Raw genomic sequence first — 16,660 nt, forward strand, 5'->3', positions numbered from 1 at the left:
GAGGTAGGGAGGATGTTGGGGAAGCAGGAGGGAGGCAAACTGCCCTGTACAATGGTGAGGAGGCGGCTCAGAATGTGGTGGGTGTTATTAAGGGCTGGCTTGACACTTTGGTGTGTACAATGTCCTAAAAAAAGACAAAGGGAATTCTAAATCCTTCTAAACCAGCTGGTGAGGGAAGAGGGCAGGACAAGGATGGGGAGGAGGCAACCAATGTAGGCCTTCTGAAGGCCTCTGAGGGGAGGGGCTGGAATGTACTCTGTGGTTAGCAATGAGGTGGGAATGGATGGAAAAGGGCCAAAGTGAACTGTACCATGCAATGAAGGGATGGAAGAAGGACCCACGACTTGGCCAGCAAAGCCGGGGCAAAGGTCTGGGAAGGGGAGGAAGAGAAAGACGGACTGGGTCCCAGCGGCCAGAGGAAGACTCGGGGCAAAGCTCAGTCCTTGAAGACAATCTGTTGGCCGTGAGGACGCTCGTCGTGGGTGATGTGGCGCCGGACATGGATTCTGCGGACACGGTGCTCTCGGTTCTCCTCGTCCTCCCCTCGGCCTGCCCCGCCACCTCCAGCTGCACCTCCTGTGGCCTCCAAGAGGGCTGGGTCTGGGCCTCGGGGAGTCTCGTAGATCAGGATGTTCAGGGTCTCCTCAAAGATCCGGGCCTCTGGGAATTCCACCTGCAAAAGGCCAGCAACCCCCAGCTCCCTCCCTCTGGCTCCACTCTTACGCAGCCGATCCGGGCCTCTGGGAATTCCACCTGCAAAAGGCCAGCAACCCCCAGCTCCCTCCCTCTGGCTCCACTCTTACGCAGCCATCCCCTCCCCCAGGCTGCTCCTGCACTGTCTCGCCACTCCTATAGCCTCTGCAGTCACAGGTTCCTTTAGCCTGGACTGTCCTCTTTGCAACTTCTTTGCTCAGCTAAGTCACACTTATACTTCAAGGTCCAGCTCTGAAGTCAGGCAGAGAGTTATTTGTTTTCTGTCCTTTGTTGCCAAGTCTCTTGGTATATCTTTTTTTTTTTTTTTCTTGGTATATCTTTTCATTTGACAAATATTTACTGAGTGACTGCACTGTACCAGGTGTTGTTCTGGGCAATGGGAATATAGCAGTGAACAAAACAGGCAAAGTTCCTGTCCGCAGGAAGTTTACATTCTAGGGCGAGGACCCAGACATATATGTAATAAGATATAAAGTGTCAGATGACGATAAATGTTACGGAAAAATTATAGCAGGAAAAGGGTGTGGAGATGGCCACCGCCAGGAATGTTACAACTTTAAAGAGGGAGCTCAGAGAAGGCCTCACTGAGAAGGTGACATCTGACCAATAGCCAAAGGAAAGGAGGGAAGGAACCAGATGGAGAGCTAGAGACAGATCAGTCTGGGAAGGGAACAGCTCTGGGGTCAGGAACTCGCTTAGTGTATCTGAAGATCAGTGCAAGGCCAAAGCAACAAGGCAGGGTGAAGGAGAGTAGTACGGGATGAAGAGGTGGTTAGGGGTTCCCCTTGTGTGGCTTGGAGGGATGTAAACAAAAAAACTTTAACAAGCTGCATTCTCATTACTGGTTTATCTTCCTGTCTTCCCAATTACAGAGGAAGCTACTTGGAAACTGGATTATTCACTCATTCACGCATTCAATAAATGTTTCCTAGCTTCTGCGGCGTGATAAAGGCCTGGCTAGTGCTACAGAGATGGGGGGGAAAAAAAAGATTCAGCTCTACTCTCAAGAAGCTAACTCCTTGCTGCTGAAGTAAACACTCCTACTCCCCCATCCCCAGCAGACTACAATCAACATTGTGTTTGGCTGACAGGGGGGTATGACCAACTTTGTCTGGGGTTGTTGGGCTGAAAGTTCATGAGTGGTGTCCCAGAGAAAGTGATGCTTGGCTTAGGTCTTAAAGATTAAGCACAAGTCCATTAGGCAGACAGGAATGAGGAAAAGTAATTCCAAGAAGAGGGAATAGTGTGTGCAAAGGTAGGGGGTGTGAAATAGCACTGGGTGCTTAAGGGACTTTCAAGATCTCCAGTGTATCTGAGGCACATCCTTCATGTCAAGGTCAGAAGGGACCAGGCTGATAAGATCTTCAGGGGCCAGACGTCATGACAGAGGGCTTGTACTTTACTCAGAATCTTATTCGCCTTGATTTCAAGCCTCTTGCAGTGCTCAGGACGTATCTGCTGATGATTGCCATGTTAATGACTCAGGGCCTACAACCTCAGTGTGTTCTAAGCACCTGAAGTTTTAAGAACCTACTCTGGGTCATGGATCCTTCTGAAATTCTAATGACAACTATGGTCCTTCTATATAGAAAAATGCATACCCACTCCCAAAACTGCACACTCTTTCAAGATAGCCTTGAAACCCAACTGGCCTAGATTAAGAATCCCACTCTAATCCAACACCCTCCTTTCACAGGTAGAGAAGCAGAGACCCACAGAAGTCAGATGACTTGCCCAAGGTTACAGAACTAAGACCCCAGAACTTAGAACTCCGGTGATGGATTTCCCCTGCCTGATCTGCTGAGCTGCCTTTGTCCAGGGTGCTCGTCCTGCCCACCACCACAGCCCTCCCTGACCAGGCCCTGAACCCCTTCTGACCTTGGTCTGCTTCTTCTCCGTGGCATAGACAATGGAGGTGCAGCACACCTCGGCGATTTTGCGGCCCTGCCCGTAGAAAGACCAGCAGCAGATCTCATCCCCCAGAACATCCTTGAGGAAAAGCAGCCGCCCATGGAAGCGCAGGGCCAGTTTGTCAAACAGCTCGATGTTCTTAAGTAGGTTGTCATCTGAAGTGCTGAGGACCAGGGGGCCAAGAGGCTCAGCACAAATGGCTTCCTCCCTCTGTTCCCCCAAGCTTAGGGGCCCATATATCTAGCACTCTAGTCCTACCTAGGAGTTTGGTGCCCAGAATGGAGCTTCCTCCACCCCTGGGGCCAGGCTAAGGAGGCCTCAGAACGGAAGCAGCATTTGCTCAGCAAATCCCAGCACAGCAGAGTGGCTACCCCATGCAGGTTCTGGAGCCAAGCGACCTCACCTGGCATCCTAGCTCTACCACTTTTTAACTGAGTGACACTCAGCAAGTTACTTCACCTCTCGGTGCCTCAGTTGCCTCATCTGTAAAATGGAGATCACAACAATACCTCCTTCAAACAATTGTGAGGATTATGTGAGGAAGTATATGCAAAGCACTCAGAGCCATGCCTCTTATAAGAAATGCTAGTAATTATCATCTGATGCTCACCTGGACCCCAGTTTACTGATGATAAAAGTGAAGCTCAGAAGTGAAAATGACCTGTCCAAAGTACCCAGTGGGTAAGTGGCAGAGCTAGAATTTGCATCCAGGCAGGATTCTTTTCACCCCCCACCCCCCGCCCCCATGCGGCCATAATCCTCCCCTTGGGCCAGGGGCAGAGCTGTGCTTGAGCCCAGGATTCCACCCAGTGCACCTCCCCGCCCCTGAGGGGGTCACCTGGTGTAGGAGTACTTGTTGTTACTGCGGTTGTGCAGGAGCTTCACCACGGGCTGTTGCGGGAGAAAGGATGGAGAAGGGTGGGGGTCAGGCTGCCGGGATAGGCCCCCAGCCTCCACCCTACAGGGCTCAGGGGCCTCACCTTGGAGGTGCTGGCCAGGAGCTGCTGCTCCTCCCGGGGAGATGTCACCGTGGGGATGAGGCACAGCGGGGACAGGTTCTCCCTTTTTTGCTGGAGAAGAAGCGGAAGGTGATTAACAGCACAACCAGAGGTCACTCACTCCCCAACCTAAAAGCCTTCAAAAACTGCTTGTTGCCTTTGGGAAAAAAATCCAGACTCCTTAGTAGTCCACACAAGACTCTGCAGGATGCGAACTCTGATCTCGTCTCTACCACTCTCCCCTGCCTGCTGGACTTCAGCCCCACCTGTTCCTTCGCGCATCCAGCTTGTGCCCACCAGGCCCTTTGCAGCTGCCACTGCTGGCAACAGCCTGCACTCGGTTGCATGGCTGGCCCCTTCATGCCATTCAGATCTCAACTCAAACAGTACCCCTAGGAGGGTGCTGGTCCTCCACCCCAAGCTCCCTGGCTGAGCAGCCTCCTCTACTTCTTCTTTTTCACACTATCAGTTCACTTTCTTCATGGCACGCAGTTCCTCATATTTTCTCATTTTTTGGTATATTTGCTCATGGTCTCTACCTAGACAATAAGTATCAATTTACAGTAGATGAATAAATACCTGGTGAATGAATGAACTGGAGGGAGAATCAGAACCAGACACATAGGTTTCTTTCCTCTTCTCTGCTTTCTAGAATCTTCATGCCAAAACCCCTCTCACCTCTCCCAACCTAAAAACTAGATGTGCAATTCTAATACAAATTCCAGCAGATTTTTTTTTTTTGAGAAACTCCTAAGACTTTTTCTAAAATTAATTTGGAAGAATAAGTCTACTGTTACTTAGGTCAATTTTTAAAAAGAGTCAAGCAAGAGAAGAGATTGACCCTCCCAGATACTAAAATATCTTACAAAGCCATAATAATGAAAACAATGTAGTTCTGGTGCAGAAACAAACAAAAACAATGAAACACAATAGAGAACTTGGAAACAGACTGGTGTATATAGGAGAACTGATATTTATAGAGAGAACATCACAAATCAGTGGGGCAAGTGTGTATTAGTTATCACTGTATAACAAACTGTCCCCAAACTGAACAGCTTAAACCAACAGCAAATAACTTATTACCCATTTCTGTGGGTCAGAATAGATATTCAGGAATTCAGGAGTGGCTTAGCTGAATGTTTTTGGCATGGGGTCTCTCACAAGGTTACAGTCAAGTCAGGTGGGGCTGCAGTAATCTGAAGGCATGTCTGGGTTTGGAAGATTTGTTTCTGAGAAAGCTTATTCAAATGGCTGGCAAGTTCAGGCTGGCTATTGGCAGGAAATATCTGATCCCTGTCATTTAGACCTCTCTGTTGGGTTGCTTGAGTGTCCTCACAATATGGCAGCTGGCTTCTCCAGAGCAAATAATCCAAGAGAGAGCAAGGTGGAGGCCTCACTGTCTTTTATGACCTAGTTCTGTTAGCCCTATTCAGTGTGGGCGGGAACAACACAAGGCAATGAGTACTAGGGAACAAGAATCATTGGGGACTGCCTTGGAGGCTGGCTCCACAGTCCGCTTTCTGGCTCCCATTGATTCAAATCCCTCCCATACACAAAACACACTCACCCCCTCCCAAGATCCCCCAAAGTCCCATCCTATTACAGCACTGAAGTACAGAATCTGGTCATCTAAATCAGGTCCAGGTGGGGACGATGCTCCTTGGGAGGTGTTCCTTAACTATAGCTCCTTAGGTACATTTTCTCTGGATCTGATGACCTGTGAACTAAAGAGACTAGTTATCTCTTCCACACACTCCACATGCAACATGTGCAACAGGCATTAGGATAAACACTCTTGTTCAAAAGGTGAGGAGGGGTGCAGGAGGCACAGAGAAGTCACTGCTTCACAGAAATTCTGTAATCCAGTTGGACAAATATTGGGAGCTCTCTGATGTCTACTCCTGTCCAGGAATGATTCTCTATGGCTCTTGGCTCTGACCTGAGTCATCCTTCCATTTCCATGAAAGACAGTCCGTGTTTGCAGCTCCATAGTTTCCTTAGCCTGCTTTCTGCCTGTAGAACTTCGAGGGTCCAAAGGCTTCTTCTCCTCTTGTACTGTCTCTGTCCCTTCCAGTCTAAGCTGGCAGTGTTTCTGCCAATATAATTCTCTTAAAAACTTAATGGGTGTCTTGTGAGTCCTGGGGTTCAGTTCATTAGACAAAAGCCTCACCCACACATCTTTGTGAGATAAGCTCTTCTCTACTTTGGGCTTATGCTGAGACTGCTGCCTGACAATAGCCTTAAGCTTCTTAGAAGTGCTATTATTTGATTGAATGGTTCTCTGAGGCATCTTCTTGGATATTTCTGAGGTCTTAAGGGATTTTACAATCACATCCTCAGCTTCATCTTTAGACCATGTTTTACTGAGAATGCCCTGTGTTTGATCTTTGCCTGGAAGCTATTTGCTGATTTTAACATCAGTTGTTATCTGCAAGACTGGGAATTTTCAAGCCCCCAAAATTCCTGGCTCCTTTTTGTTCAATTCTTTTTCCTTTAGCTTACCCTCTCCTCTTCTGTTTCACTATAAGCAACAAGAAACCTGTGGCACTTCAACATTCTATCTGGAAATTTCTTTAGCTAGATCACCCAGATCATTAGTATGTTTTCTACTTTCTACATTACTGTAGGAGACAGTGTTGCTACTTCTGCCACTATATAACAAGGATCCCCTTTCTACCACTTTCCAGTAAACATGTTCCACACTGCAGCCTCCCCAAAGGTCATCAGACTTCTACGAATACTCTTTAAAGCTCTTTAGGCTTTTATTAACACTGTTCTCAAGTCCTTCCAGCTTCTGCCCTCTTCCCAGTTCTAAAGCCGCTCCCACATTTTAGGTTTTTGTTACGGCAGAACCCCACTCCAGATACCAAAATCTGTTATCCGTTACTGGGTAACAAATTAGTACAAACTTAGCAGCTTAAAACAACAATAAACATTTATTATCTCACACAGTTTCTGTGGGTTGGGAGCTTGAGACTGGCTTAGTTAGGTGGTCCTGGCCGAGGGTCTCTCATGAAGTTGGAGTCCAAGTGTTGACCAGGGCTGTAGTTATCTGAAGACTTGATTGGGCCTAAAGGATCCAATTCTGGGATAGTTCACCAATTTGGCTGGAAGTCTGTGCTGGCTGTTGGCAGGAGGCTTCAGTTCCTCACCAAGTGGACCTTTCCCTTAGGGCTGCATGAATATGCTCACATGGCAGCTGGCTTCCCCAGAGTGAGTGATCCAAGAGAGGCAGAAACTGCTGTGGGTCTTTTATGACCTAGCTTTAGAAGTCACACACTATCATCTCTGCAATCTCCTACTGGTTACATAGGTCAGCCCTATTCAGTGTGGGAGGGGACTAAGCAAGAGCCTGAATAAGCAAGAGGCAAGAATTGCTGGTGGCCATCTTGGATGCTGGCTACCACAGATTGTGTAGTAGATGGCATTGAGAAAACTAGCTCAGTCCACAGAGGACAAAAAACAGTTGAATCCCTTCATAATTCGCATTTATGACAGTGAATTCCATATAGAAAAGGTAAAACTATAAAGCTAATAAAAAATGTAGAATGAACTTCTTAAACAAGATCCTAAGAGGATACACCATTAGAAAAATAAAAAGAGGAATGTGACTATATCAAAATCAAGAATCTCTCCAGTTGACAATGAAAAGCATGACTTTATAAATAATTTCACGTAATAATGTTGAAGGAATTATAATTATTCTACAACCCTAATGAAATTATTGATTCAGGTGAGAATTATAAATGGATGTGTGGTTGATAGGTAACTGCCATTCATAAAATGCCTAAATTACTTTATAGTTAGCAACAAGGAAGTGTAACTACGATGGAGGGATCAAACCATCATCATCTGAATCTAGGGGCCAATACTGAGCATCACTAATGATGGGTCATATTAACAATATTGTAGGTCTCGATATAACACAGTATGATATATGTAACATTACTTAACATGCTTTCCAACCAAAATGTTTAATATCAAGCTTTTAAATCTACCATCTAATTTAGAGGAAACTCAGGATAGGGTAGGGTAACAAACCACATCAGGCGAATTTGGAGAGCAGGTCACTGTGAAGGACAACTGATGGTCAGTATTATGAGAAAGTCAGTATTTTGAGAAAAAAGGGACTGCTTGGGTTGGAAAAAGAACATAATGACCAGATGTAATGCAAGGATCTAGATCGGGTCCTGGTTTAGATGAACCATCTATAAAAGACATTTCTGGAACAAACAGAGAAATGTGTATATGCCCCTCATGTTATATAAAATTTCACTGACATGGAAAGACGGCAATTATTAACAAACAAACAAAAAGCGTACTACAAAACAGCACACACAGCATAATCATATTTTGGCAAACACACACACAGGAAAAGACCTAGAAGGATATTTGGTGCTTTTATTATTTTGATGATCTGTGTTTTCTAAATTTCTACAATACTTATAGACTGCTTTAAAAATAATAAACATTTATTTATAATTAAAAAGAATAATTTCTATTCAACAACAGATGCCACAGACAGGTGACATTCTAAGAGAAATTATTGGTAACATCTAAAACTGACTAGAAATTATTATCTAAAACACACTTTCTCAACTGGGCTTCCTCACTGAATATCAAAACCCAGCAAATAATCTGAGTAACTATTTTCCCAACTCTTCTGAGAATGTCAGGTAAATAGTACCATTCTAGATGCACAGGAGAAGTTAATTTATTATGTAAAATACATGCCTTAGAGTAATAGGGCTTAATTCTCCCTAGGAACTAAGCTAAAATATGTAAGAATCTCCTGCAAAACAACAAGAAAAAGATAGGAAACTCAGTAGAAAATTTGGTAAAGAATATGAATTGGCAATTCACTGAAGGGGAAACCAAAAAAGCTAGTATGTGAAAAGATGCTCAATCTAATTAGTAATCAGAAGCACGCAAATTAAAATGAAATCACTCTATACCAATCAGATTAGCAAAATTAGAATGCTGGGTGATGCCATGAGTTGCTGAGGATACGCAGAAACAGGATTCCTTATGCACTGCTCATCAAGAGTACAAGGTGCTACAGCCATTTGGGAGAGTAATCTGATGATACTTGCTGAAATTCGTTTGCATGTGTCCTGCGGCCCACCAATTCCATTCCCAGCTACAGTCATGAGAAACACTGACCCAGGACCCACAAGGGCACACGTACAAAGATGCTCATGGTGGCATCGTTTGTGGGGGCAGGAAGCGGGAGGCAATCTAGGTTTCCAACCTCAGGGGAATGTATAAATAAAATATGGTTGAATGCACACCATAGATTCCTGTGCAGCGGTCAGAAGCAAAGAACTAAATGTACATACAGCAGCATGAATAGAACTTGGAAAAAGTGTTGAATTAAGAAACAGAACACACAATCCATAGCTCAATGACATTTATGGAAATTTAAAATACATGTGTATACAAAACAATGTTTTAGTTTTTTAATGGTACAAACATAATCCAAGGAAATGTATTAAAACATTAGAACTGGAGGGGTACCTATGGGGAAAAGGGAAGTGGGCAGGGGACTGGGAATGAAGGAAAAAATAAAAAGAGAAAAGATCTGCATAGACTAATGATGTTTAAGTGTCACACACTGAGAAGTATGCTGAACTCAATTCTCTGTACCAGAATCTTAAAAACAACGGGATTTCCCTGGTGGTCGACTGGTTAAGACTCCCAGCTTCCACTGCAGGGGGCACGGGTTCGATCCCTGGTCGGGGAACTAAGATCCCGCATGGTACACAGGGCGGCCAAAAAGGAAGAAAGAAACAAGCAAACAAAAAACTCCAAACCCCAAACCTCCAAACAAACAAGCATATTCTAGCTGAGTGGAGTGGGGAATGAGAATGGTCTCGGGGAAGCTTGCAAAGGAGGCAGCTGAGCACAGAAGAAAAAGCACTGCACTTGGGAGTCAGGCACCTGGGGTTGACTCTGAGCTTTGCTGCTTACCGGCTCTTTCACCTTGAATATATCCTCAGCTTCCCTCATGTTTCTTTTTATGTCAAACAGGGGTAGAAGAAGGTAAAAGAACCAATCCTAACACACAGTGGATGTGAGATAACATTAGATAAATGTAAAGTTACAGAACAGGAATGCACTTCCAAAATCATCTAGTTTGATGTTTTTTAAACTGCAAGTGGTAACCCACTAATGGGTCATGAAATAAATTTAATGGGTTCCAAACGGCATCAGAAAGAAAGAAAACAGAATATGTCAGAGTGTATTTCACTAAAAGTATCATTTTATAAAACTTAATTCAGTCATATATATGCAAGTATAAAATGCATTTTATGCATCTCTATAAGATGCAGTCAAAAAGCTTGAAAAACATAGATATCGCCCAAAGGAATTCTATACTTTTGGATTTCAAGGTCCAATAAGTATTCCCCAAGGTAACAGAAAGTTGTTCATAGTTGCCACTTTTTAATATATTGAATATAAAGGGCATCAAAAAAAATTCTTACAATCTCCTATTAATATTGTATCATAAAAGGACACTTTTCACATTGTAAAAATAGAACAGAATAAAAGGCTTTATGTGAAACTCACTACACTGCACATATTTTTCTCATTTCCCTATCTTTTGGAACATGAGAACAGAATGCCAGAGGTAGGAATTGACTCACTCAAGGTCACTCAGTCAGCTGTGGTGGAGTGACACTTAACCCATATCTCCTGGCTGTGCTTTCCAAACTCTTCTCAGAATCCTAAGAGATCCCCAGAAAAGAAGCCCAGCAGGTGGGGCCCTGGAACCCCCAACCCTTTTTTATTGGGTGTGACTGCTTCTATAGTATTTCACTGCTAGAAAAAAAAGAATTATTTAAAGCCCTGGGAGGGATGGAATGCTGCCTCCCAGGATAGGACCAGATCATGGAGGTCATTATATTCCAATTTAAATTCAGATTTTTTTTTTTCCCTTAGTGGGACAAGGGCATTATTTGGGATTTCTGAGCAAGGGAGAGAATAAATTGGGATGGTGTTTAAGGATCATTATTCAGGTGCTAGTGTAACAGCTGGATTGGCTGGGTAGAAACAGCAAGAAACAGAGACAGTAGTCATTTAACCACTGCAGTAGTCTTGGCATGAGGTGGTGAGGGGGGCCCTGCCTGAGACAGCAGAAATGCACAGGACAGTACCCCCAAATTCTCTGGTGTCATGGCCAGTCAGAGGCAGGCCAGAGGCAACTCCTCCAGGCAGTGCCCCATACTTCCTTTTGTTTTTCTTTAATATCTTAACAGCTAACTGCTTGGGCAGCTCTCCCAGGGACATGAGCATAGGGGTGGGACTCAGGAGGTGGGGAAGGGACCCTCACCTGCAGTGCCAGCTGGCAGTCCTCAATCAGTCCCTGTACCAGGTAGTAGCGTGCTTCGCCCAGAAGCTCCCCCAGTTCTCTGGTACTCTCAGGCAGTGGCACGGACCCGTCCCGCAGGTAGTTGAGGATTGTACCAAAGTGGCGGCCGCTCCGGTCAATCAGCACCCAACCTGGTGTGGTGGGGAGAGGCAGGAGGAAGGATGGCTTTGCTAAAGGCTGTGGAGCTACTAAATTTTTATGAAAGAAGGATTCGAAAGCCACAAGTCTTAATACTGATCTGTCTCAAGCCTGTGCCATAGCTAAGAAAATCCCTTTAAAACATCTCCAGTGAGTTCTCCCATAAGCCCCTTTTTAACACAGCCAGCCACAGAGAATTAATTCCCTCCCAAGTCTGTGCTACACTGAGAAGGTTCTCACCATCAGAGAGTTCGTACAGATTACCTTATCAATAAACCTCTAACCTCTTGTGCTAATTCTGACCATCCTATTTAATTAGAATGTCCACCCCACCGTCCAGTTTACTACCATTTTAACCTTTATATTCTTCATTCTATTCTTCATAATATACTTATTGCTATCTGAAATTACACATTCGCTTTTGTTTTAGTATGTTTACTTGCTTATTCTCCCCCTGCCCCCACAAAAAAAGAAAACTCCATAAGGCTTAGCTTATCAGATTTGTGTACCAAACTATCTCCCGCACTGGCATTTTACAAATACTTATTGAATAAATAAATTCTTCACCTTCAGGTATTTGAAGGCTGAGCTCTACCTCCCCAAATTTTACTTTCCTGCTCTCACAACCCTCGTTAACCCCTTCTGAATCCACTCCACCTCCACCACCCTCAACCCTGCCACCAAACTTTAAGGTTCCACTTGGGCATATGGGGCCCAGACCTGAATGCAACACTTCGGGAAGGTAAGGGGCTCGCCTGCCAAAGAGAACTGTCCACTCTCCGCTCTGGCGTCCCTGGCAAACCCAAAGCTGCCCTCTCCTTCTACAGTCTGTATTTACAGATGGAGTCCTAGAGTGTAGAGGAAACTCCGTTAGGGGAACGGAGACCGACAAGATCCTCCAACTCTCGGGGATGGCTGTTGGCAGCGCAGAGGTAGAGAGGGGAACAAAAGGCTGGGCAGGTGGGAGAAACTGATGAAGGGTGCCTGGAAGGATGTTGTTGGCAGCTGGGCTGGTTCCCAAGTCTTTTGAGCTGAGGCGTGAAGGGTGGGAGAGTCAGTGGGAAGCAGTCATGAAAATTGGGAGCTGACACGTTGAATCACTTACCACAGCGCCCGGCAGAGTAGTTGGAGGGGCGGGGTGGATGGTGCGGCGGGGCGGGGGATGTCCATGAATGTTGGTTACTACTGCTGGGGGTAAAGATCGGGGGAGGGAGGGCGCTCATGACCGAGCCAGGCGGGATGAGACGGGATGTGGGGGCTGGAGGGGGTGAGAATGAACTGACTGGACGGTGGCAGAGAACGGGCATGAGGAGACTGGGCCAGGAAAGACCACGGGAAAGGGAGACGTGGATCTGGAGGACGCAGGACGGTAAGCAAGGGCAGCTCGCGTACCTCCGGCGTCAGTGAGCACCTCCGCGCGGCCGCTGAACATGGCCTTGAGCATGGTGTCCTGTCCCGTGAGGGTGCGCAGCGTCGTGTAGTGCAGCGAGCCGCCCACGTTCAGCTTCACGTACTTGCTGTTCGTGGTCAGTGGCTTGAGACCGTAGGCAGCGGAGCCAGGTTCGAGACCTGAGGGCTTAGGGACTTCCAGGGACGGGGCCTCGGCCGCCTCCGGGCCCGAGGCCTCGGCCGACATGCCTGGTGGTGGCGGCGGGCAGCGATTCTAGGTTCTCTCTGCGCCCCCCGGCCGCTCCCAAAGACCCCGGTCCTGAGCCCTCGGGCCGGACCTCTGGGCCCGCACGCCTCTACACCGCCGCTACTCAAAGACACTGTCCCTCAGACCCATAGCGCCTGCACCGCCCGGAAGCCGGGCGAGCAGCTGCGCAGGCGCGTCAAGCTCCCGCCCCCGACCTCGCGGGGCCGGAAGTGCGGAGCATGCGTAGTGGCCTTGGGCCGTTGGAGGGGTTGAGCGCCGGCTGCAGCGGGGTAGGGCGCCGCGGGAAGTGCGGTCCAGTCGCCAGTGCTGGAGACCCGGTGTAGGAGGCGCTTGGCCACTAGCCTGTTGTGGAAACGGGTGTCCCTGCCGCGTGTCTCTGCTCTCAGAGCGCTTCGTGGGTGTAAAGGGAAAAGTGGCTCAGAGAAGCAGGGGATTGGGCACAGTTTCCCGCCTCCTATCCCCGCGCATTTGACAGACTGAGTGGAGCAGCGAACGAAGCACCAAGGGACGCTCTTAAAGGAGGCTAGAGGGATGTGGCCTCGCAGAGGAGATGGCGGTAGTGCTAGGGCATGCAGGGTGTGAGCAGGTAAGGTCGTCATGGAAGGCTTCCTTGAGGAGGTGATACTGAGCTGAAGCTCAGAAGAAGCGGCCCCGTGGAGGTGTGAGGGCGGAGAGTTACTGGCAGAGCCAAGGGCAAATACAAAGACCCTCAGGCCGGAACACACTTGGCATATTTGAGAAGCAGAAGGAAGGTCAGGAGTGGCTGGAGCAGCTGAGCAAAGGCCTTAGAATCCCAGCCGATGTCGTGAGACACCCAACCCCTAAAGAAAGGAGAAGTAAGCTGGGAACACGTTGTTGATAAAGTGTGGTGAGAAGTGTTTTTATCCGATCCCATCCACATTCAGTTGAGAGGCTGATACCTCAGAGGTTTAACAATCGACCTGAATGTCTAGCAGACGGATCCTCTGGAGGGAAAACTAAACACAAAATTGTAGTTTCCGCCTTGCCATCAGTTCACTGTGTGATCAGGCAAGTCACTTCTCTCTGGGCTTGCTTGGTTCCTTTTCTGCTAGTGAGGGGTGCAAATTTAAATGCCAGGAGACAAGGTAGGAGTGTAAATGAGTGGGGCAGACCAGTTACAAGGTACTGGGGAGTCATGAGTCCTGTGGTGATCTGAAGAGCCCATGTTTTACCAAAAGGATTGCCAATTCTGATTTTTCAAATGTAGCTGGTGAAAAAGAGAAAAGCAGCTCATGACAACTGGGAGCTAGTTTGCACTCTTCCTTCAGAAGCCTCAGTGTTGCTAGTAGGGGGCCTGGCACTATTAGCTAGGCTGTGGTGTTGCCTTGTTGAGCATAAACAATTTTACAGAACACCAACATCAGACAAAAACCAGTCGCTGATGCATGGAGAGAAAGACCATTCCATAATCATGCCTGAACACGAAAACGAGAACATTGTCCAGACCACAAAAATGACCAAACACAACCCTCTCCACAGTTTGAGTGACTGCTGCTTCTTTACCAACTACAGCTTTAGCACTGATCCATTCCTCCTAACTTCTAGATAAGAATTATTAAGAAAACCAGAAAGGGGTTTCCCTGGTGGCGTCCCACGTGCCGTGGAGCGGCTGGGCCCCTGAGCCATGGCGGCTGAGCCTGCGCGTCCGGAGCCTGTGCTCCGCAACGGGAGAGGCCACAGCAGTGAGAGGCCCGCGTACCGCAAAAAAAGAAAGAAAGAAAGAAAACCAGAAAGAATTATCCCCACTTCCTGGCAGCATCCAACCTAGAGCAAATCTCCCCTTTCTCAAACCCTCCCAGAAAATCACCTAACACAAGCCCCAATCCTGTAATAAGTCCTTTTTAATATGCACTTGCTGAGATGCCCAGAATGGGTTCCCCATGGTGTGCGGTCTCCCTCATTCTACTACAGGTGTGTTCCTAGTAGTCTTTGGCTGGAGGGCATTATCAGAAATGGAGGATCCACAGAGATTCAGCTGAAGCCCTCACTACCTTGGACTGGAACCCTTGACTCTAGTAACAATGTGCACATCTGAGACCCCTCGTGTCTCTAACTATTTGAGGTGCCATCCTGCCCATGGCTGGGAGGTAAGTTCTTGCTGAATTGAGCTCTGATGTTCCGTTGAGACCCTTGAGTGTTGGGATTATTTTGTTTATTTTCCTTGGAGTAAGGTCCTCTTCCATTTTTTTGGTTATCCAATTAGATTTTTATTTTTCCTTGGGGAATTTGTTTTCTGGCTTTCTACATCTATCTGCTCCCATGATTCCCCCCGTCTAGTGTTTTGAATGTTGTTTGTCTGTAAGAGGAAAAGTCTATAGGGAAAGGATGGGTATGTAGCCCTGGATGTCTGAGGGCAACATGAACCTGTTATATATTGCTCAGTCTCTGGTGGCTGAACACCACTTATCCCTCTAAGAAGTTGGGGATGCCAGCCACTCAGGGGTCATGTAACTAGTTAGCATGCTGCAGTGTCATTTGTTATCAGAATTAACCAGACAAATAACTCCATCAACCAAGGCCCAATAAGTCTGTCCTACAGCCAGCCCTGGAGACTATGGAATTCAGAAGGTATCCTCAAACCAGTGTCCTTTGAATAAACTTTGCCTCAGGTTGCCATTCGAAACCTTTATAAGGACTTCTTCCTCAGTTTTGTCTGTGTCCCTGAGAACTCCTTTTTTTCATTTCTTCTGCCCAGAAACAGGTCATTTTCTCTGGCTTCTGATCAGTGATGACTGGTCTTTGGCCAAGTTCTAGAGATACAAGGTTGCACAGCACTGGCCTTATGAACTCTTATCTCAACTAAAACTGGGCCAAATACCTGATTCCTTCATGTTTTCTCACAATTACACTAGCTCCTACCCTTATCTTTCTAACTGACCCAATTTCACTAGGGACAATTTAGAATTGCGGTGGCCATTTTGAGGAACTTGGGACAAGAACAAGATTCTTTATTTGATAGTTACCTTAGAACAAAAAGATAAGAAACCCTCATGAAGAGATTGTCTTGGTTGTCAAAAAGAGAGATTATTTTGTTTAACATAGGTGATATTTCATTTCCGTACTTTGGAGGTTAATAAATACCGATTTTTAAATTATATAGCTCTTTGAAATTATCAAGTGCCTAAGATATTTTTAAAATTAGGTGGAATGTCACTCTTCGTGTGTGTGTATGTATATGTCAAAATCTGGAGGGTTTTTGCATTTAAACTGTTTTATCTTTACTTGCAGAGGGAACATGGATTAGCTTTTTAGAGTGATAGTTTCATATTTTTCTGAAGTAGCTCCCTCTCACTTTTTTTGCTGTCCATTTTCCTCTCTTGGAAAAGTTTAAAGATTAACTTATCAAAAAAATATTTCATTGAATGTGCACAATCCTGTTAAATACAGTTGACTCTCGAACAATATGGGTTTGAACTCCACAGTTCCACGTATACGTGAATTTTTTTCAGGAAATATATTGGAAAAAATTGTGGGGGGGATTTGTAACAATTTGAGAAAACGTGTAGCCTAAAAATATCAAAAAAATTAAGAAAAAGGTATATCATGAGTGCATAAATTATAAACAGATACTAGTGTATTTTATCATTTACTATCATAAAATATACCAAATCTATTATAAAAAGGGAAATTTTGGGACTTCCCTGGGGCGCAGTGGTTAAGAATCCACCTGCCAATGCAGGGGACACGGGTTCGATCCTTGGTCTGGGAAGATCCCACATGCCGCAGGGCAACTAAGCACCTGTGCCACAACTACTGAGCCTGCGCTCTAGAGCCCGTGAGCCACGACTACTGAGCTCATGAGCCACAACTACTGAATTCCACGTGCCCTAGAACCTGCACGCTGCAACT

General features: G+C 46.2%; 1 protein-coding gene across 1 annotated transcript; it reads right to left on the bottom strand.

Moving 5' to 3' along the window:
- Positions 1-13: 13 nt before the first annotated feature.
- KCTD13 (potassium channel tetramerization domain containing 13) lies at positions 14-12,912 on the bottom strand. The gene is made up of 6 exons (XM_082671180.1): positions 12,526-12,912; positions 10,957-11,126; positions 3,606-3,695; positions 3,464-3,516; positions 2,593-2,788; positions 14-673 (listed from the first exon to the last, which is right to left on the bottom strand). The coding sequence occupies exons 1-6, from the start codon at positions 12,767-12,769 to the stop codon at positions 437-439; spliced, it is 990 nt and encodes a 329-aa protein (XP_082527306.1). The 5' UTR covers positions 12,770-12,912; the 3' UTR covers positions 14-436.
- Between the last annotated feature and the right edge of the window lie 3,748 nt (positions 12,913-16,660).

This window comes from Grampus griseus (genome assembly GCF_964374135.1).
Source record: "Grampus griseus genome assembly, chromosome: 14".
Classification (NCBI taxonomy): Eukaryota; Metazoa; Chordata; class Mammalia; order Artiodactyla; family Delphinidae; genus Grampus; species Grampus griseus.

What these genes read in the sequence shown, in the direction of transcription:
- KCTD13 (XM_082671180.1), bottom strand. Translation starts at nt 12,769, where the DNA reads ATGTCGGCCGAGGCCTCGGGCCCGGAGGCGGCCGAGGCCCCGTCCCTG. An exon ending in ACTGCCAGCTGGCACTGCAG is followed by an intron (nt 3,696 to 10,956) that starts GTGAGGGTCCCT and finishes CTTCTTCTCCAG; the next exon opens with CAAAAAAGGGAGAACCTGTC. An exon ending in CGGAGAAGAAGCAGACCAAG is followed by an intron (nt 674 to 2,592) that starts GTCAGAAGGGGT and finishes GGCCTTTTGCAG; the next exon opens with GTGGAATTCCCAGAGGCCCG.